Source organism: Pygoscelis adeliae, unplaced genomic scaffold (assembly GCF_000699105.1).
Source record: "Pygoscelis adeliae isolate BGI_AS28 unplaced genomic scaffold, ASM69910v1 Scaffold225, whole genome shotgun sequence".
Taxonomy (NCBI): domain Eukaryota; kingdom Metazoa; phylum Chordata; class Aves; order Sphenisciformes; family Spheniscidae; genus Pygoscelis; species Pygoscelis adeliae.
Window position 1 is genome coordinate 647,872 of NW_008824898.1, and position 22,349 is coordinate 670,220.

General features: G+C 36.0%; 1 protein-coding gene across 1 annotated transcript in view; it reads right to left on the reverse strand.

Moving 5' to 3' along the window:
- Positions 1–22,349, reverse strand: part of PDHX (pyruvate dehydrogenase complex, component X) — a 58,994-nt gene that overhangs the window by 18,572 nt on the left and 18,073 nt on the right. Inside the window, exons 4-8 of the mRNA XM_009324668.1 lie at positions 18,929–19,134; positions 16,777–16,875; positions 11,413–11,596; positions 9,684–9,831; positions 2,616–2,674 (exon numbers count right to left, since the gene is read on the reverse strand). Coding sequence (XP_009322943.1) covers positions 2,616–2,674; positions 9,684–9,831; positions 11,413–11,596; positions 16,777–16,875; positions 18,929–19,134 — 696 coding nt within the window. The remainder of the gene's footprint in view (positions 1–2,615; positions 2,675–9,683; positions 9,832–11,412; positions 11,597–16,776; positions 16,876–18,928; positions 19,135–22,349) is intronic.

Consider the following 22,349-nt stretch of genomic DNA (forward strand, 5'->3'; position numbering starts at 1 on the left):
AAGCAAAGCACAGTGATGATGGTTCCAGAACTGACTTCAACATGAAACAATCCAACACCACATACCATCTCCATTCTTCCTGCCCTGAAAGATTATGACAGATGGAGCCCGAAGTCATGGACTAAATGAACTCACCGAACGTTTTAGAGGGATGGCCCACAGACTAAGGGAATGATATCTCTGTATGTGTGTGTGTGTGTGTATATATATATATAGGAAAAAAGGGGGTGGTAATTAATGAAAATGTACTGGAAAATATGAGACGAGCATGATGCAGATGGTATAGAATAAGGGGTGGATATTGTCCTGGTTTCGGCAGGGATAGAGTTAATTTCCTTCCTAGTAGCTGGTACAGTGCTGTGTTTTGGATTTAGGATGAGAACAAAGTTGATAACGCACCCATGTTTTAGGTGTTGCTAGGTAATGCTTACACTAGCCAGGAACTTTCTAGTTTTCCATGCTCTACCGACTGAGAAGGCTGCAGGTGCACAAGAAGCTGGGAAGGAGCACAGCCAAACTGGCCAAAGGGACATTCCATACCATGTGACGTCATGCTCAGTACATAAACTGGGGAAAGCTGGCCGGGGGGGGCCGCTGCTCGGGGACTGGCTGGGCATCAGTCGGCGGGTGGTGAGCAATTGTACTGTGCATCACTTGCTTTGTGTATTATTATTATTATCATCATATTATTATAATTTTATTTCAATTATTAAACTGTTTTTATCTCAACCCACGAGTTTTTCTCACTTGTGCTCTTCCAATTCTCTCCCCCATCCCACCGGGTGGGGGAGAGTGAGTAAGCGGCTGTGTGGTGCTCAGTTGCCGATTGAGGTTAAACCACGACACTGGCACAGCAATTTGCTACCCCATGCTCGCAGCTAGCAGTTCACAGTAATTTTTGCATGTCACCATTTCCTCGCATAGGTCTTATTAGACCACAAAAAGAAGGTTCTTGCTATGTTCACATCTAGCAAATACATATCAAGCATATTCAGCTCCTCCTTCTGTTTCTGGTATAGAATAACTTGGGAAGCTTTTTCCAGTCTAGCCAATGCCCAGAATTTCTCTCAGGCACTTGCTTATGAAACTGCCTAGAATCCTATTTTCTGTCAAAATCTATAGCTCTTGCAATTATACATTAATATTTAGATCATGTTTGGCTAGAAATTTCTCAAGTCCATTCCAGTGCAGCGTTCTCTCTTAATTCCATATATCCATGGGAATAGTTCCCCAACTTAAATATAACTTCCTCCTTCAGCTTTTGAATAGTTAAAATAATCCTCACAAATGAGAAAAATGGCTCTCACTCCCTTTCTGATATTTTTATATTGTTGTGAGGTAATGCAACTAGTCTGGATCCTTGTTCTGCTTTATCTTGTCTGTTTGTAGCGTTTAGAACCCGCTGCTGAAACAATGCAATGATAACAGAGAAGTTTAGCTTTTCTAGGCATTTACCATATAGCTAGAAGGTGTGATCACTGTGCAATCAAGAAGGTATAGGCAATTCTAAACTGCTTCAAAAGTCTGCATGCATTCATTCATTGTCATACATAGTACATTGCCTTGATGACGAGGGCAAACTCCATAGGATAGTTTGAGGATCAAGCATATGTCCCCATAATTATCTTTCTACATGACAAAGATCTTTTCCAGCTGTTAGTGATCACTAAAAGACACTATTTCCTCCTGAACCTTAAAAATACTGGCCTTCAGGCTGGTCAGAGCTCCCACCTATGACTTAATCTAAAATTAAGTGCAAACTGAATTTAAACCAAAACCACTCCACATCTAAGTGAAACCATCACAGTTCTTTCTTTTCACAAGTTTGGAAATAAGCGATTATATTTGAGACACTCTGGACTAAGAGGATACAAGTCCAAAGCGTGGGAGTTCTCCTAAAGAAAGATCTCTGAAACCTTTCAGCTTCAAAAAATTAAGTGGCACTATGAGTGTTTTCCAAGCAGAGCAATCGACAAATTGGAAGGCAATGTATCCAGTTCTACCCAGAGAACATGGAAATAGCTTATGGAGACTGTGAAGCCTCTGTAGTTTGGCATGGAATAAGTAGACCCTAATGAAATTTAAGATCTAACTTCAGGATGTATTGCAATTGTTTAACTTTTACATTGACAAAGGGAACAGTGACAATTCTTAACAATAAAAAAAGATTGGTTGCCTGAAAAATTTTTAATTCAAAGCAGAGGTCACTGAATATGCCATCAGAATACATCTGAGGTAATACACAAGATTGGTATAAGACTTGGATAAATATTTGTTTATAACTGTAAGAGAAAATAAGATGCAACAACAAAGAATAGAAGACTCATCTTGCCAATTGCTTTAGTCTGCTGACGAAGCATCTACTGTTATCTGCAGATGATAACTGTAGTAAGTGGATCTTTACCAAGAAGTTCTCATTTTTACAGTCCACAGCATAGACAGTGTAGAGAATTTCACCCGGAGAGCTTAAAATAAACCTGACATTAAGTGGTAAAGAATTACAAGGTTTGCTATGATCGCATTTATATCTCCATATAGGCTCACAAAATACTTCTCTTGTCTCCTTGGTAGTTTACTATAAAACATTTTTTTTTTCAAGTCAATTATCCACTTACCTTCAGAGTAACTGCAGTTGCCTTGATAATAAAATCATTTACAGATACTTTAATGTCATCTGCAAAAAGAAAAAAAAAAGACAACAATCATTGCTCATAAGATTTGTTTATCAGCATTTGTGTGATGACAAGATTCCAGTGATTCAGCAGATTTACTTCTTTGAAACACTGCCAGAAAGTAACTCATCTTCAAACTACAATCATAAAAGCAAGAAAACTTTTCTCCCCCTTGGGACAAAAGGAGTATCATCAAGCATCTCCTGAGCAGAGACATTCTTGCTAGCTGTTACTAGAAGGTCAAAAAAGCTGCGAACTCGAGTATTACTACTCATTCTTACAAGTAGCAGCCCATATGTGTTTTGTGTTTTACATATTTATTGTCTATGTAGAAATCTATTGTAGGATCTAAATATACAGAGACAATACTGGAGACTACTATTCTTTATGTAGTGTGATGCATAAATGGAATAATTGCAGAGATGAGCTTTTATTCATCTATAAATCAGAAGTATGTTACTGTCCAGTGACCTTTGGTGCCTTATATTTGCTTTAAAGAAAATATCAACATCATAAATTGTCTTTGACATTAACTTGTGAATAAGATATCATTTAAAAAAATCAGGTAGAAAAATGACCTGGGTACTCTTGCATTAAGAAGCAGTCATTCAAAACTCCAGTGAAAGGAGAATCAGCTCCTGTATCATCATCTAGAAAATCTGAATATACCAGTCTAATTTAATTTAGGACCTCGCAAATGGAGAAACAAGCATGGGCTAGTCACCAGTACGTAACAGTAGCCCTCCAATGTCAGCATTCTAGTTCCTAGGTGTACAGCTCTGTGACACTAAGCTGAGAGAAAATTTACTCACAGGGTAAAGCCTCAGGAACAGCAAATGACTATGAAGTACACTAACACTCCTGGAGGGCTTGTGTCTTGTGCTATAATGCTGCATCAAGAGATCTTTATATTGGGATTCCCCCCAGGAAAAACAAAACAGTCTAAATTGCTAGAAATACCTGGTTGCAAGCAGATCTTTTGTTTTATCAACAAAAACATGGGTCAAGGAGAGAGAAAAGAGTATCAACTTCTTTGTCAGACAGGCATATCACCACATGAACACTTATCTGTGTCTAAAACCCAGCTGGTGCCTCTGTATACAGAACATTTCAAGGCTAACTTCATTAGGTTAACCTTGAAAACCCTGTTCTACACATCCACACAATAACCCATTCATGTTAAGAAATTTAACTTGGACCTTGAAGATACTTTTTGATGTCGCACTGTGATAACAACAAAGCTGGTTTTTAATCTTGCCCCAGAGGCAAAGCTTTCAGTAAATCAAATTTGTAGAGCACTAGCATCTAGATGACCCATGTGGGGCAACCCTATTAAAGATTTAAGCTGGAAGAGATGCCACATATAAAAGCTGTAGTATCATTCCGGGGTGGGGGGGGTGTGAGGCAACAACAAAAAACCCCCCACCTACCTATAGCTGTATCTGGAATAATATACAATGAATACTAGATTGCTAACGTGCCTGCCCTTCCCTGAAGACAAGAAAATTACTCATTTGAGTTATGTCGGTCTTGTCATACAAAACATTTACAGATAGGACCAAGAAAGCTTCTGAAGACCTAGGCACTCTGTCTAGGGCAACTACAATACCATTTCTGTGGAAAACAAAGAACAAAAAACTCCCCACCAAAACTATAAAGGTTAAAGAGATCTTTCAACTCTTGTTCTACTGCTATGCTCCTTCATCATGCTAGAAAAACCCCAACAAACAAACAAAAACTTGTAAGAAGAAATAAAGACAGGTGAACAGCACCAAGAACGTTTTGGTCAAATCACTGAAAGATTTTGTCATAATTTGCCTGAAGAACAACTAATTGTGGATCATCACCCAAAGCTACAGTAATAGAAACATATTACTTTAAGATTACCAATTCACAATGTGTCACTGGTCAGAAGTATTTATGTGACTTTGGAGTCTGTATTTCATTGACTTAAAACTGACAGTTGTCTCCTGAGTGATAGAAAACCATATTTTGCTCTCTACCAAGTTATTTATTACAGAAAAGTTATTTAATGCACATTGTGCAATGAGTACTCTGCACCTAAGAATAAAGGGGCACACAAAAGTCTATATCTCCCTGGGATACCAAGAAATATCAGCTCTTACCTCCCTGTGCATTTGTACAAGTGCCTTATCAATGAAAGATTCACACCTATCCATTTACCAAAGTTCGGTACCCAGTTTTTTCTTTCAAGAACTGAAAAGGGATGTGACATCAGGATATCTATTCACAAAAACCATAAACTGTTTTATTACTGCTCATTGCTAGCTAGAAAAAAAACCACCCTCTCCCTTTCTTCTCTTATTTGACATCAGTCCAAACTGAATCTTCTACCTCTAGGATGTTCAAATGCATTTCAAGTTGCAGATACCCCAGAAGATCACCTGAAACACTATTTGGACTCATCATTTCTGTGAAACTAACACATTTTCTTTCAGATTCACTTTAATTCATTTCAATTACCAGTAAAGCTCCAATTGAAAAACAAGCTTTATTTTGACAAATCATGATTAAAATACTGTGTTTCCAATTATGTATAAAAGAATAAACTTAACATAAAAAAAATTAAATATACACGATACACTTTATTTCCAGGCTGTCATTTAAGGTTTCTCTAAGACATTGCTTAGCTACAGCAATTTGACAAAACCACCACCTTAGGGGGACCACCCTCTAGAACAGAGCTCAAAAACTGATTGTGGGACCCATCAAATTCACTCTCCCAGCTCCAGAACTACTAACTACTAACTAAAGCCCTCCAAGCTGACATCTTTTCTTCCTTTAGACTTATTTCCTCCTCATTCTTATTTTCAAGAAATGCAGCCTTCAGATGTACAGCAATACGTGTAACAACTCTTATTTCCTCGCCTGTCAATCTTTAAAGCTCTCTTCCTTGTCAGCTTGGAGTAGGTTCTTCATCCTTTCAAAAGTTTTGTTAAACATAGCCCTACCTACTACCTAGAAAACTTTAACAAAAAGGTCTTCTTACTCTTACATGACTTTAAGTCATTACTATATTTTGCTTTGAAAGTAGTAACTGACTGATGATAACTAAAGTCTCAAAACTGACAAACACTGAAAGTAATTCATTATTCTAAATGGTAGATTAATAGTATTAATATCACATGCAGCCTCTGAAAAAATTGTTCAGTAAAAAGTTATGACTCAAGTTGAATGAACGTGCAATAATTGATGATTAACAGTGTTGTTCTTTTTACACCCTAACAATCCTTGTGATTTGAGGTCAGTTTTTTTGGCTAGTGCCAAAACTGGCTCTAAAAACCCTCTAACTGGCTTGTACAAGTGTAAAGATATTTGTGGCCCGATTCTGTGAGTAAAAGTCTCTAGGTTTCACAAGCTTCAGTTAAACCTTCGAACATGCAGCATTTCTCAGAACTAGACCTAATTTGTGCAGGTTAGTCACAGAAAGGTCAGCAATAGGTGACCCCAGCTTTCACGCTCTTCTCTAAATGCTTCAATAAAGGAGCAGAAAGCACTGTTTCTCAATCAGTACAGCAAGAAAAACATAAATTAAAACTATCCTGCTATGCTATACTGAATGCAGAGTTCACATAGCTTCAGAAAACTATCATTTGAACCTGAACCTATAAGCTTTCAAACCACGATAGCAACGATGCAGCTGCAGAACAAAACTTGAAGTGTCACATGTCACTGCCTTAGACCTATAAATATTCACTTTTCATTATTGTGGTAACGTCTAAAACAGCATACGCTATTAATTCTATTTCTACTACTTGGTGTAATAATGAGGATACACATCTAAAAGCTGAACTATCGAGAACAAATGATTTAAATGGTACCAGAAAAAAGGACTAATTGAACAACACCAAAAGAATCCATGTAAGATTGTTTATGTTCCTTTCTCTTGTGTAGACAGCTGTATTCTCCCATGAATGTCTTTAGAAACATACTTTTATTTTTAAAGACCAAAGTTTAGAAGGACCAAAAAAAACCCAACCTGTTTCTCCTCATCATAAAATAACAGGTCTTCAGAATTTTTTACCCAAGTGACAAACTTAGTACCAGGCTATAAGGTGTACGTGTGCATGTCTCCTTCAGCAAACAGAACTTCACTACTTGCTTATGCAGCCTTAACAGTGTGGAAAATGAGATTTCATAAAGTGGAATGAATGATGAAAATTAAATTTATAAAGTGGCAGAGATTAATCTACATGCCTGGAATAGTATCCAAATTTTGTAGGTATTGAAAAGTCAAGTTTTGTAAACAAATAAATGATTCTTTCACCAGCATAATTAGCTAAACTTACCAAAAGTAATCAGTATTTTCCCAATTTGATTTGAAAAGGGATCTCTCCTCTAAAAGAATTAACATTAATTTAAAGAGCTATGCCTAATTAGTTTGGCTGCAACTGATAAAGTAGACATCAACTGATTTCCAGCAGATAAAACACAACAGATGTCATGTCATTTTAGACAGAGATAAGATACTGTCAATTCAATAAACGATATTGCTAACCTTAGGCACTAGAAATAAATATTATTCTTCACAAAGAATATTCCACATTTTATAGAAACTGAAGACTAGAAGAATCACTTACAGATATTGCAGTCAATCATACCACATGATCTTGACTAATTTATCAAGTTCTGCCTTAAAACCAGATAGATTTCCTGAGAAGGCTACTCTTCCTGGATAGCTGCAGCCAAACCTCATTTCTCAATGTATTAGAATTAGTTAGAAGTCCACGGACAAGCAGGAAATTGAAGGCAGGCATTGCCCCCAACCAGGCCTGTCTCCCTTCCCCTCAGCTACTGCTTCCTACTTTGCAACATCACCTCAACTGTGCTTGTGTAACTTTTACAGGTCTGATGCCAAAATTTTATCAGTGTATTGGGACAGCTTAAAATAACTCAAGTTTTGACATCAGAGGGACTGAAGATATTAGAGGCAGAAACACGCAGCACAGGTTTTCAACTGTTTAATCCAGCTTTTCTGTGAAGAAAAATATCTCCAAAAAATCTATAACCTCTGCAAGCAGCTTAGAAGATAAGTGAAGATGCAAGATGTAACTGAAAAAGGACAGTGAATTCATTCATTAATTTTTTCCACAGCTTACCAGACTGGTGACAGACCTTGCTGAGAAAAATACAGTCTTATTGTGCAACTGCTCAACAATTCTCTCTCTGATCTTATTTCATTACAGTCATTTAAATTCTTGTTCAAGATGTGTATTTAATGGAAAATAGCCTTGTGTGATGGAAAAAAGAAACATTACATTTCAAAATAATTTTTTCCTCAGGCTTCACTATCTCTGAGTCGAAAGATAGAATTTTTAGAAAATCCTCTAACTTAAGGTGAGTTACTGAAGAACAAGATGCCCTAGATACAAGTCTAACCTACTCAGCTGTAAATCTGGCTTGATCAAACTAACTTACAGATGTCAAAGCTTTATGAAAACATTAGTTTCCATATTTCTGACACTGGTATTTATAAACAGATTGCACTGTTTTGGTGTCCTCTTTACAGAATATTAAACCAGCCACCAAATAAAAAAAAAAAAAAGGTAAAATGCTAGTAACTGCAGGCAATTGCAAGAACTGACCTAATATAAAACAATGCTTTCCTAAAGAGTTTCCACAGGTTTTGGTTTAATACCTTCACAAACTATGAAATTGGGGCCACTTCCTGTAGACAACATTAAAATCAGTATATTGACCAAATATTTCTAAATATAATGTAATTTATTTAAATTAAGAAGATTATGATGTTAAAGTAATAAAAATTTTCATTCAGGTTTTTTACCCAACTAAGTAGAAGTCCTTAAGCAAAAAGACACTAAGCAAACAACACTTTTATGATATGACGCATGAAAATGAAGTACCTGCCTGAAGAGCGTTCTATTGAAAAAGCCTCAATTTTTTAAATGCATGTCACATACACTTTGTCAAACTGAGATTTGGGAAAGAAGATTATAGTCTGCATAGTTAATTTTGAAACTATTAAAACATCTTATTGGACAGTACACTCAGCTGATTTTAGCAAAAAGAAAAACAGTTTTAGCAAGAACAAAGCAATCTTTGATTATGACCCTAAACTTCATGAACTTTTTCTAAATAAGTCACTTCAGTGAATAAAAGTTGAGACAAAAAGGGAAAATTTAGTTTCTTAATCTTATAAACATTTCTGTATAACTCAGGAACAGTGAACACATTATGAAAATGGGGATTTACACACATATATATTGAGATTTATAGCTTTTAATCCAATTCTCAATGTGTATTTTAAAGTTATCCAGTTTTTTGTGGGACAGATTCCTATTCCAACAGCTTAACATAGCTTTAAGCACATATATAAATTTCAGTGAGAGAGATAACCCTGCCTCCTTCACATTAATACCATTACTTTGCCTTCAAGAGGAGTTTACCATGCATTGTCTGGCATGTGCTAAAAACTCACTTTCTTTCCTCACCATGGATAAAGCCATTCTCATCCAGAATTTGAGAGGCTGCATTAGCTTTCCTTTTCCAGTAAATTCAACAGAGGCCAGCAAAACTAAATTTTAATATTGTACGCAGAAAGACAGAGCATGAGTGTATTTTAATTTGAAGCTTCCCCTATTATCTTTCCCATGAATTCATTTGAGATTTTCACCATCAAGAAGCTAAATATTGCTGCATCTGGATGGAAGGAAACAAAAGCCTACTGGACAATGCATAGTCTTATGTTAGACTGCAGTTGCCTACGGAGTGTTGTGTTAGTTGGCAAAGTAACAACTCTGTCTTCCTACGGTAAGGAAGGTCGGTCTTGGTCTGTCTTGGTAAGTTGTCCAATTCAATAATCACAGGGAACTACAGCTTGAGTCCAACATACAGGATACCGAAAAAGATTATTTGAATGCATAGTGTTCTGCCTGTACAAAAAATCTACACCTCCTGGGCAAGATTATATAAACAAGACAAACTATGCATTAGTACCACATGTTATAGTAAATCAGTTTAATCACTAACCTTTGGCCAATTCTTTTCTTAATTTCAAAATAGCATCAATGTCACAGTCAGCAGCAGCATATGCATGAGGTATAGCAGTTTTAGACTCTGTTAATCTCTTAGCAATAATTCTTCGGATGTTGCTAGCTGGGATTTCTGTAAATGTGCCCTGAAAGAAATCATATGCTGCATATTAAGTATCAAGAGAGCAAACACATTTCCCCTTTGCTGAAACAGGACTCCAGCATTGGTGCATTATCATCAGTGACTCCTGCTCACTTCAAATATCTCCATGATATAAAAAAGCGACACTTTCCAACTACTGAAATTAATATGATTAAAACAATTGAGTGTTCTAGTCTATTCCACTTAACTTGGATCAACACAACAGGTTTTATAGAATAAAGATAGTTTCACTTTACAGTATAGAATTAATCCTACTATTCTAGCAGACTGCTTCAAAAAAAAATTTCCAAATATTCAGGCATTAATTCTCAGCCAGAGTATATAAGCACTGTTCCATCTGCCAGACCTGGCATATTGCTCAGAATATGCTTTATTCTATTATAATTTAAATGGAACATTTCCTCAGTAAGCTACTGCTTTTTCAGTTCCCTGAGTGGTTTCTTAAGACAGGCTTTAATGCACATCTTTTTTCTTATTCTTCTCTCTCCTTGCAGATATATTCAGTAATGTTTCAATGCAGGAGTTTTCTCAACTTCTTCATAGAAGCAAGTCAACTTTCAAAGAATCCCTTGAAATATCAGTGACTACAGAAAGCAAGAAAATAAGTGATTCTGTAAAACATTATTTTGTATACCTAATCTATAGCACATATACTACATACTGAGTAGTACTCAACACACAACAAATTGCAATATATATGTTGTGGTGCAATCATAGAAACATTTTTTTTCTATAATGGAAAAATATCTAAGTTTGAGCTTTCTGTGCTTTGTTTTGTTCTTTGTAGAGTGCAAAAAAAGCAGCATTTTCTGAATATTATGAATTGTAGCGACATTGTAAACTTCAGCCTGTAAAGATACTTCGAATTTAGTTCTAGAGCCAGAAAGGTTTTCCCCCCATTTTTCACAAAAGCTTTTCAATTTCTACTAATGTGCATTTCAGCACGGGCATTTATTCTTTAAAAAATAATTTCCGGTATTTCTAACGTTTCAAGTAGAAACTGTATTTAGGTGCTAGAGTTTGCAAAATTACTCTTCAAAGCAACCACTAAGCCCTTTCCTTCCTCACTTCTTGACAACTCATCAATGGACATTTACATATACTTATATTGCAGGAAAGCAAATAAATGAAGTACAGTAAATATAAATCAGGATTCAAGTTTCTCCAAGTTTGGAAATACACACTGACATACTGATCCTGCAAGGATTGAGGGAAAGGCTGTATTGTTGATTTCCAAACTAGTGGCATCTTCTTGTTTGGGGACTGAAATAAAACTGCTGTCTCTCTGACTTTCTCCTTTCCAAGGCCTACAATGTAAATTTTTTCATGGCTTCAATTTGCAAGTTACACAAAGTAGTGTGCAGATCATAATTTCGAGAGCTCTGCAGTTTGAATTACACTGCTTTAGAATCACTCAAACATACTAAAAACTGCACATGACTGGGGTTGGCATCTGGGTGGCCTTAAGTTTCCTTTGTCTCTCCAGTTCTGGAAATCTCATATAGCTACTTAAGTAGCCATGGCAACAGCTATAGCAATGTTGAGGACTTAACAGAAACGTTACCAGTGCAGCAGGTTGTCCTGGTGTGGAAACTGGTGGAACTGCTGGCCTTGGATAAGCAGAAGTCACAGCTGTTGCTTGCGAAGCAGAAGGCACTGCAGTAGGCTGGGGAGGAGCTGGAGAAACCAAAGGTTTCAATTCACCCGGTTTACCCTTCTGCTTCTCTTGCAGAAGTTTGAGAGCATCCCTGGTGATTAAACACAGTGAAATATTGACAACAAAGAAACTATTTCAAAAATTCCCAAAGTATTACTATTCCATCACTTATTTTAATTAATTACGCACTTCTGTGCATTTAAGTTTCTGTTGTCAAACCAAAGTGATTATTAACTGATATGAATTTTGTGTCTCCCTTGTGATATCTTTTTAGTAAATTCTCATTAACTTCTGTGAATAAAAGGGCCTGAACAGTAAAAGAAAACATTTGTGTTAGAGAAGCATAACATTCATCATGACTAATTGTGAGTGTACGAGGTAATTTGTGATTTGCACTAACAATTCTTCTAAATAAGATATCAGAGTACACTCAGCCTATAAAGTCTCAAATAAAAGCTGTTTCATATATCTGTAATAATCTGAATTTAATGTAATTAGTGCTCACAGAAAATTGAGTAGTACATTTATCATTCATTTCTCTGTACCTTTCTGACAAATATGCACAAACAGGTGTAGAAAGTATACAAGTCCACACTTCATAAGCAATTTGAAAGATAGCACCACACTAAAGAATCACTGCCAAAAACTGAGTAACATCTAACAGTCCCAGGTGTGGTTGAACCTCATCTACTCTATAAGCATTCTCCCAGGGTCTTTATACTGATATAGCTATCACCACAAAACTTCCCTCTTGTTGTCACAGTATGACAGACATAAGTAAACTCTCATCTTTAAGCTGTAATACTACATGTACCCTAGGTGCATTGTATTTATAAAGCAACATGCTAAAGATTAGCACCTATGAGGCTAAACAGAAAAGACTGCATTTACACCACCACTGCCAATCGCAAGGAAAATAAGCTATCGTAAAATTTCTGTTTTCAGGTTGTAACTGCACCTATACTAGCGACTTGTCAGAAGAGCTGTACAAGTCGTAGATCTCCTCTCTTTACGCTCCAGATCTGATAACAAAAGTCTGGATCGTATACCCTAGATAAATCTCTATCACTTCACGAAGACACCACCACAGCATGTACACAAAGGTTTATGTACACTAAGTTTTATTACATAAACTCGCAGAGGAAATGAAAAATAAACATAAAAATCTGACTACTTACAACCATACCATGGCTTCGAAACATAAGCCATAAATACTAAGCAACAAAGATACCTAATGTCATCGGATTACTGCTTGAGTGAGAGTCTATTCTTGAGTGAGAGTCAATAGTTTGTGTTGTTAAAATTTTGTAGAAAGCACAAAATTTCAGAACTACATTACGCATTCTTAGTTCTTCCTAAGAAAGTAGCACTCCAGAACTAAGAACTGAAAACTGAAAAGCTCTGTATGTTCTATACAATGCCTTTTACTGATTGCTGACTTGCTTCTATTTATTTTTAGCTTCAATACCTACTTCAGCAAATGATATTAAAAATTAAAAAAAGTGACTGAGCTCAGGATGTAAATTTGTCATTATTGAAGTTGTTACTTGTTTTCCCAAATTAACGTTAGCCAAACTTTGTTTTAAAAATAAGTGTTTAGTATGTAACATAACTACTATATCGGCAAAAAAATTAGATTTCATTGAATGAAAATCATCCCCTAGCATTACAATTTGAGACAAAAAAAAGTAACTGCATGACATAATGCAACTTTCCTAGTTAACATATTAGAAGCTACCAAAAATTACTTAAGGGTTTTAACTTCGCAGACGTAAGACAGACCATCTGCTCATTATATTCCATAATACATAAAATAACACTTTTTAGCTTTAAAATATATAAGGAGCTATAAGAAATGCTTTAAAATTACTTCCATATATTATGCAAATTACAAAAAACAGATGGTCCTACCTGTCACAGCCAAGTCAAGATGCTTTAATAATTTTGGTGGCTTTTAGTGCGTTAACTGAAAAATGTATTGCCAAAATTGAGGTTTTTTAGATTAGAACATTCACTCAGGAGTTTTTGAAACTCATGTGTGAGAATGAGATATAAATATATATAAAATATACATTATACAAAAATCATATAAATATATAAAATTGTATTTCATGCATTATATAAATATTTGTTATACATACCTATAAAAATAATCCCCCCCCAAATTCCACATGATTTAACTGGTTAAGAAAAATAGGTACAGCAATGTTATGACTGTCATAGGTACAAGATTGCGAGCCTGCATATAAGCAGAGTTGCAGGAGGCACCAAAGCAAATCAAGTTAAACAGATTTCAGTACAAGTCAGGCAAATAGATATTTTATTAGAACTGGAAAAGGAAGGCTAGGACACGTCTTTCCAACTTACTCTATAAAACCTCTATCAACACAGGATAGTAATGGAGAAAGATGAGAGAGAGATGTAACAAATATGAAAGGGAGCAGTCCACTCCCCAGAAAAGATACCAGAGCTTGGTAAACATTTATTAAATAAATACATGGCTTACCAAACCATTGTTACTAGAAGTATGCAGATACTGGCAACTGTTACATTTCAGTTTACCACTACTACAGAAATGTGTAGTCTTTCCACTTCACATTAGCCAAAATCCAAAGAATGGCAAAAGTAAACTGAGTATTTTGTGCTCAAAATATACTTAGTTTAAAATGGACAAGTTAGAGGTTATACACACACCTAAAAATCACTAAGGATCCAGTAGTGCAACAGGACATGCACAGATTGACACTAGCTTCCTCTGGTGGCAGTTATTGTTACTAAACTGTACCAATCCCCTTTCATCTGAACATCCCATTACTCAATTCATAAAAGATTTCCTGGAATAAGGAAAGAGGTGAGCAGAGAATGTTACACATCAGAAACTTCCAGGTATCAGACTTACTGCACTATGAACATTATAGAAGGAACTCATTCCTCCATAGAGGCAGCTGACAAATTGCACACAGCACAGATCCCACTGTAAGTCTGCACTCAATACATACAACATGAAAGGACTCTCTGGAAAACCAGCACTACATGTGTGCTCTGTGCCTTATTTGCAAGCTGAAAATGCAAACGCCTGAGCAGCTCTGAGATCCCGAATCGCACTAACTTAGTGACAGCTGGTAGGAACGTACAGATGGGAGGAATATGGCCTCGGAAAAACACAGTTATTATTGGTAACTAGCTCCCCCCCCCCCCTTTTTATGGTTGCATTTATAAATCCCTAGATCACTAGTAAATAGGATGAGAAAGGGCAGAAGTAGTCTGAAACAATAAACAATTTTAACATCGCTCTCCCAAACACAGTGTCTGAGCTGATGACTAGGAAACACGGTGCAATTTTTGATGGAAGTTGTGCGTTACCTTGTACTGACACATCAATTTTCTAGTATGTTTCTGAAGAAAGCAGAGTATATTACTTGAAAAAAATCAAAAAAAGCTGCCACTCCATAAAACAAAAACAAGCAGGAAGACAACAATTCAGCCTTGCACAGATACATAAGACAAATGAAGTATCAGCCTACTAAGGGAGTAATTATGACAGAGAAAGCTATTAAATGAAAGCTCCTATTGCTGTTAAAAGTTTTATAGTGAATTGAATTTAAAGATAGAAAGTTGGGGGGAAAGAATCTTGCTTGCTTACGTAACTCACTATCTTTCTTTGTTTCTTGTAATCTGGTGAGCATGAGCCCTGTTCAATAAGGAAACTCAGAGTTTAAAAGTGAAAAGTGAACTTGCAACACTCCCTCAAAGAATCAATTGCTTAGTCTACTTGGAAAAGAGACCATGAGTCACTCAACTATAAAGCATGGCATGTATTTTAACAGTAATAAGTTAGCAAAAGAAATATTTCCCTGAATATCTGTAGCAGCTCTCTACAAAAATCTGCAAACATTTCATTTCAAACTGAACATAATAGCAGAGCCTGTAGGCATCTGAAAGATTAACAACATTTCAAAAGAATGGTTAAAAAACACCCAGTCTGTATCTTGAAACGTCATTTCAAAGTTGAATCTTTTGTATGGAAGAAAGTTTTGAAAAAAGAAGATTTTGTTAGATAATTCCCATAGCTACAGAAAAATCTTCGCTACATCTCCATGACAACTTGGGAATGTTAATTAGGTGGCTCAAAGTCCTAGAGGGTTTCCACCTGCCATAGCCTAGTAACACACCATAAATTACCATTACACTTACATAATTAAGAAAAAACTATCTCTGATAATTTACTGTTACATAGGATATTATATCTATTCAACTCCTTATTTTATCTCAACTCAGCCAAAGACCATAGGAAAAAGTTTTGAAAAAACAGCACTGTGTGCTTCTCCGGGTTCAATTCCCAGTTACACTGACCTGGTTGTCTTTGAATGGAACCAAAATTACAGCAGCTAACAAGGTCTGTGTAGATGAATGATGGCATTTGTTAAAAGGAATAATTTTACTGAGAACAAGAGTAAGTATTCCTGCCAAAATCCTCATCTCCAATAACATACATTCTAATGTGAAGATAACGCACCATTTCAAGGCTAGGGGCTCTGGATCTACCACAACATGTTTTTATACACAAGTTCCTCACTCCAAGGCTTGAGTGCTGATCATTACATCAGAATACTCAAAAAGTATAGTAAACTACTAGAAGTCTGATCATAACAAACCACGGGTTTGTAAAGAAACATTCTTTAAATCAAAGATGGGGAAAAAAAGATGGGAGAAAAACGGAACTCTGGATTTCTTACCGTTACACTTCATTGCTCTCCCCAGCCTAATAAAAAAGGGAACAAATTAAATCCTGACAGACTTCATAACTGAACTTCAGTGAAAGCAGCAAAAGATCTGAACTCTCCAAAGAAAAGGAGTTGATGAAAACAGGCCACTGGTATTTTATTTTGGCTCTGAATACATCTCTGAATAGCAAAATTATTGAGATCCACAACGACAGCTAACAGCGGTGCCTAGGAGTTGATAGCCACCATTAGGCTGAGCTGCACGAAATGTGACAGCAGTACCACGCAGCTCAGATGGGATATAAAAACAAAAAGCTGTTTGTTTTTTTTTTTTTTTTAATTAAAGGCTTCTTACAATATTGCCTAATCTATTTGCCATACCTTCTCAACAGGTTTTTTAACTAAGCCATTCCCCCACAGAAAAAAAATGGAACTAAAAGTTGGCTTTTTAAATAAATGGACTTTTCAAGTTCATGGAGATTGTTCTAGGTTCAAAGGAAGAAATAAGGGAATATGAGGTTGTAGCTTTACTGAAATATCTACATACTCTTTAGTGAAGATTCCTCGAGGCCCAGAAGGTGTAATATTGCTTGGATCTAGTCCATGTGTCTCCAGAATGTTGCGAGCTGCAGGACTTAAGCGAACCCTAAAGAAATGGAGAAAAATAAGCTATTTAAACAACAAGATTTAACTTATTTCATTTAATGTATATCAAGAGAAACTACACAATATATGCTCTATTTCAGAAGCAACAGCCAGGGAAGAAAACAGAGTTCTATGCAAAGGCTGTGATCCTAGCACTGAAGTCAGATTGTGCCCCTTCACCAAGCTGTAATGCAAGGTTGAATTTAAAAACCTCAATAATGACCTTAGAGATCAAAATAAAGAGTGGAAAACTCATCTCCAAACTTTCCTCTTACAGCAGCAATACAATATACTTGTGGATTCTTCTGGAAAAGGATCATCAGTGAAGAACCAAATACATTTTTTACGACCAGCTTGTTATAGTAACATTAAAAAAAAAAGTTTTAGGAGCTCAGACAAGGGAGTTGCTCATCTCTATTATTTGTTTGGCTAGCTATAATTGCATCATTAGTGCAGCTCAATTCTAATTATAACATCACCTTTGCCCTAGCTTCAAGGATTGATTTAATGAAATGGCTACTTTTTCAGAAAGCAAAAGCCATAGAGATGTAGTTGCATAAGTCAATATCTGCTTTAGAAGACTAAATATTAAGCTCTCCCACACTCAAACAGTTTAATCAGCATATACCTAAGATATACTATAATACTAGTAAACCTGTACCTGCCATCTTGACCTAGATGGGGTATGCTCAATAGTAACATTTCTGCCTGGAAACAGAAACAGTGATCAACTACAAAGCACAGTACATAGCTACAGAGCACCCAGTGCACCTTAGCATGATTTGCTTTCTGAAATGAGGAAAAAAACAACGTGTAGAGAAGAGATTACAGAATTCTTAGATACAAAAGCAGCAACATTTTCATAAAAGAATAAATACTTGGTGTCAAGTCTTTCCACAAAATCTCCAATTCATTATTTCCTAAAGGAGACTATATATGCACCACACTGAGTTTTAAGAACTGTCCATAAGCCCTTGCCAAAAAAAAAAAAAAAATCATGTCATAAACGATCACTTGATTCCAAAGATGCTGATATATCTCTAACAGTTTCAGTGAAACATGCACTTCTGATGTTCTTTGGTACTAAAATACAAGACTTAATCCTTTCAAGGATCCTTTCCTTGGATCATCCTCCTACTACATGTAATGTTTGGACAATGACCTCAATTAGTTGTCTGCTACTTGCATGGAGAGAGCCTAAATGGTGACAGCGAAAGTAAACATAGCAAACTAGAAAAAAACCCCACCAAAAAACCCCCACCAAACCAGAAAACCAAAAAAACCCCAAAACAAAACAGTCTGCATAGCACATGCCATCAAAATAGTTTCCTATTCCTTTCTTTAATAGGCTGTAATTTTACAGCTTTTGTGTTATCACAATTCATTCCAAATAAGGAGTGATACCACCAAATAAGGTACATCCTGCGACACAAACCAGTGATTTATAGATTACTGTTACCTGACTAACACTTTGGGGTTAATTTACTCCCCCTCTAAGATGTTTGCAATGCTTTAAGTACCCTAACAGATCAAAACAAAATAAAACTAACAAAGAGCATGTAAATCCACAGTTCTGAGTTTTTTGCATTCCACTGTTATGAAAGTAAGAAGAAATTTTTTCTAATATCAAAAGTGCAAGAGCTTGGAAGGGTTTTGGACTGTGCCATTTGTTGGGTTTATTTATTCTCCTAAAAAGGAAAACAAAAACAAGTTACAGGTAAACTGAGCATCTGATGCATAAGCATTAGTGTCCATCGTATGTAAACACAACTTCTTCCTAACTGAAGCTTAGAATCCTTCATAAAGCAATTGTATGTCAGAATAAAAGCACATCCATAGAAGGTGTTCTAATAAAACTATGTTGTTCGAATTGACTTATTGGGCTTACAAGCAAAGAAATATTCTGGACAGGCAAGCTTTATTACCTCACGCATACTGAAACATTAAGCTAACAGCTTAATACTAGGTAAAAAGGGACAAAAGATTCTTCTTGTTTCAGCTCTACTGGTCTAACTAAAGAAGAGTTCTGTTTCATAACAAACATAGAAACTTACTGTAATTTTCCAGGTTGATGTTCCAGTTTAGGAGGGGCTGAAACTGAAGGATCTGCAGGAACTGAGGTAAGAGCAGGTGCTGGTGGAGCCAAAGAAGATGGATCACTACCATCAGCTGGTATTTCAACTTGCTTCCAGTCCTGTCCTTCCTCTACCAGCAGACCGATTAGTGAGCCCAAGCGTACATTTTTGCTTCCTTCTTCCACCTAAATTTAAGGCAATGAGAACATTAAGTTATATATTGCACTGTCTAGACTAATATGACTAAAAATGGTAGATGTGAAAATTTCAGGCATATTAATGACATTTCATCAAGAAAATATATCCCATTTTATTCCTACTATTAATAAGATTACTTATGACTGAAATTAATTACAGTTGCTATTATAAGGTGAAAAATATTAACTTATGCCCCAAAATCCCATACATCTAAAGTTAGCATTCAGAAATCAACGTAAGCAAGTTACAGACTACTGAGTACCTCCAAGAACAAAGATACATTACCTACTAAAAACAAATGTGGATGCCTAACGTTTGTGAACAGAGCCTGAAAATTTTACTGGACACATTGAGCAGATGTACTTTGAGGTATCGATACCCTGTATCTAGCAGTGTTAATTTTTAAAACACAAGCTTGTAAATTCAGAAGCTAAGGGAACAAAAAGAGACCAAAACCCAACAACAACAGTGCCGCATTATTTCTTTTTGAAAAAGATAGCATTCACTTTCCACTAACTTCCACCTCTGTCTATTTTAACATAACTGGTGCCAAATAACAAGACTGTCCACCAAGAAAGTGATAGCACTTATGTGGTATGTAAATCACTGTTTTAAAGAACATCTTATCAGAAATCTTACAGAAAGAAAAATATAATTTAATATAATATAAATATAATCTAATTAGATTGGATAAGGCCGATCTATTCTAGATGTTCCTTTTAAAACAAAAAGATATCTGTATCACAGTCAAAATACCTCTTTGATGCTTTGGCAGATAAAGGCATGGCAGTCATGTTAACAACCTAATGAAGGGCTCCTCCTACAGTCTCTAAAACGGTTGCAGACGTACAACTGTTCAGGTTCTCAAAAGCAATAACATTTCCAGGGCATCAGGCCAAATGTAAAAGACAGCCCTTTAGAACCACAGGTAGTCAAATACAACTTAGACCAGCCCAAATACAGAGTTGATTTCCTAACAAAGCAAATGGACATTATATTTCCACCGTAAAGCCATATTGCACATACATTTGCCTCAAATGGAGCTGGTATATATCTGCAATGCTGACATTTTACCCAAGAAAATACAAATCACTATCATTTGAAAAGCCCGAAGAGAGACACACAAAATAAAAATATACATAGTATCAGGTATCACACTGTTCTTACTACCTTAATTGGGTTTTCTAGGCACTTAAACACTAACAAATAAAACGGAATGCTATAAAGATTGTACTAGGCAGATGCAAATACTAGAACATTATTGCTCAGATAATATTGTTGTCTGCACACTGTTAACCCCACTGACAGAATGTATCAGATTTCACAGGATTATCCAGCTCCCTTGTTAGAAGGGCCAACACTGGACCTAAGGAACAGCAAAGGCAATTTGTTCTCAGTATGTTCTGATAAAACATCTTAACATTTACAGTTTTGTCAGTTCACTTCTCCCCCCCCCCCCATGAACACTACGTAAATTCTAGTGTGATACTTCTTCTTTAAGAGTATTTATTACATGAAAAAATTAAGACAGTTCAATATTTCTTGTTCTGATCTCTTGATGCATTCTTCTTCATTAATATTCTGAAAAGCTTTATTTGAGAGAAGAAAGTCTCGAGAGTCCATCAAGACTTGATCATATGCTATTTTTACTGAGATGACTTTAAAGTACTCGGGGATGACAGAATGCCAACCAAAAGTCCTGAACTGATTTGTCTAAGGCTGAAAGATCCTATCACAGAAAGGCCCATTGATAAACAGATTTGTAAAACTATGTATAATTGCAATGTCACTACCACTCATAATCAAATAAAACAGCAGCTTGAAGCCAACCTACCTAACCCAGTCACCGAAACACAAAACTGGGAAAAACTAAAAACAAAGCTATAAACATACAAAATATTGAAGTTATTCACTCTAATAATTTTACAGCATTGTCATACTTGGCACCGAACAAGGTATTTAGAAAAACTATGTTTATCAGCATAATACCCAGATGTTTAATCCATATCAATGATGATGCAAAACAGGTATGTCCCACAAGTTCAAAATACTCCCCATAACATATTAATATGCAGCAGTTAACATTTTTTCCCAAAATAAGAATAAACCAAAGTTTTTTTGGCATATCTTCTCTTTCCTTTACAAAGGCTTGCACATACAACAGAGAATGCTTTTATTTTTATAAGCAGTCTACATATTGTAACTGAATAGACCAAGAAGCACTGCGACATGTGGTGTCAAGTCCTTACCACAATTTTGGTGTCAGAGTGCTTTAATGGTGCTAAGACAACACATGCAGAAATCCAACAGGGATGGTTGAGCCTTCAGAAACATAACACAACACTTACGCTAGTTAGGTTTGTTTATAACCCAACATTATATGAGCATTCAAGGCCATCAACGTTGTCAGCTCTCACTCTTCAGAACAAGCCAATTGTGTTTTTTCTCATGTTCACCACTCCAAGACAGTTATGTGAAAACTCCAGCATTCCTTATTTTGCAATAAAAGTTTCCAGCCCAGATGACTGCAGGGTTTATATTTTTTAAAACTGTATGCATGTATTTTTTTTAAAAACATGTTTTTAAACACACAGCCTTTGCAGCTCAGAACTAGAATAGACAAAGAATTGTTACTATTTTGCTTAACTTTTCATCTCCTGGATTTTTGAGTCACTTCTATGTTTTCATAATTCACAATACCAGAAAACCTCTCTGCCTAAATCTCAATGAACCTCAGAATCCCAGGTGTAGAAAGAGCTGAAGTAAGTAGCTTCACAATACTTCTATTACTGTGTGTATGCATAGCCAAGAAGAGTTAAAAAGATCCTAATTTTGCTGACAAACCAACAAAGCACACGTGAGCTGTGACAGGGAGAAAAAAATTGGAGGAGATGAAGTGCACAGAGGAATAAAGCTCCCTTGGAGCTGTTGCCACTGCAGGACAGTGCTTTAGTCACTAACACACATATACCAAAGCAGATATTTATTTCCTACACTGCGAAGAAAGGTAGATGGAACTTATGCTGGCTTACTCTGCAGTGGAAGTTTTATACAAAGTAGTTTCAGTTCGTACCAATTCTCATTTAGGTCATGAATGAGAAAATGGTGATGGATATTAAATCCAGTTCTTAAACAATCATTTGTCATCTGTTTTTGGTCCAAATTGAACTAATAAGTATTTTAGGCAAAAAAGTCAGTGTTA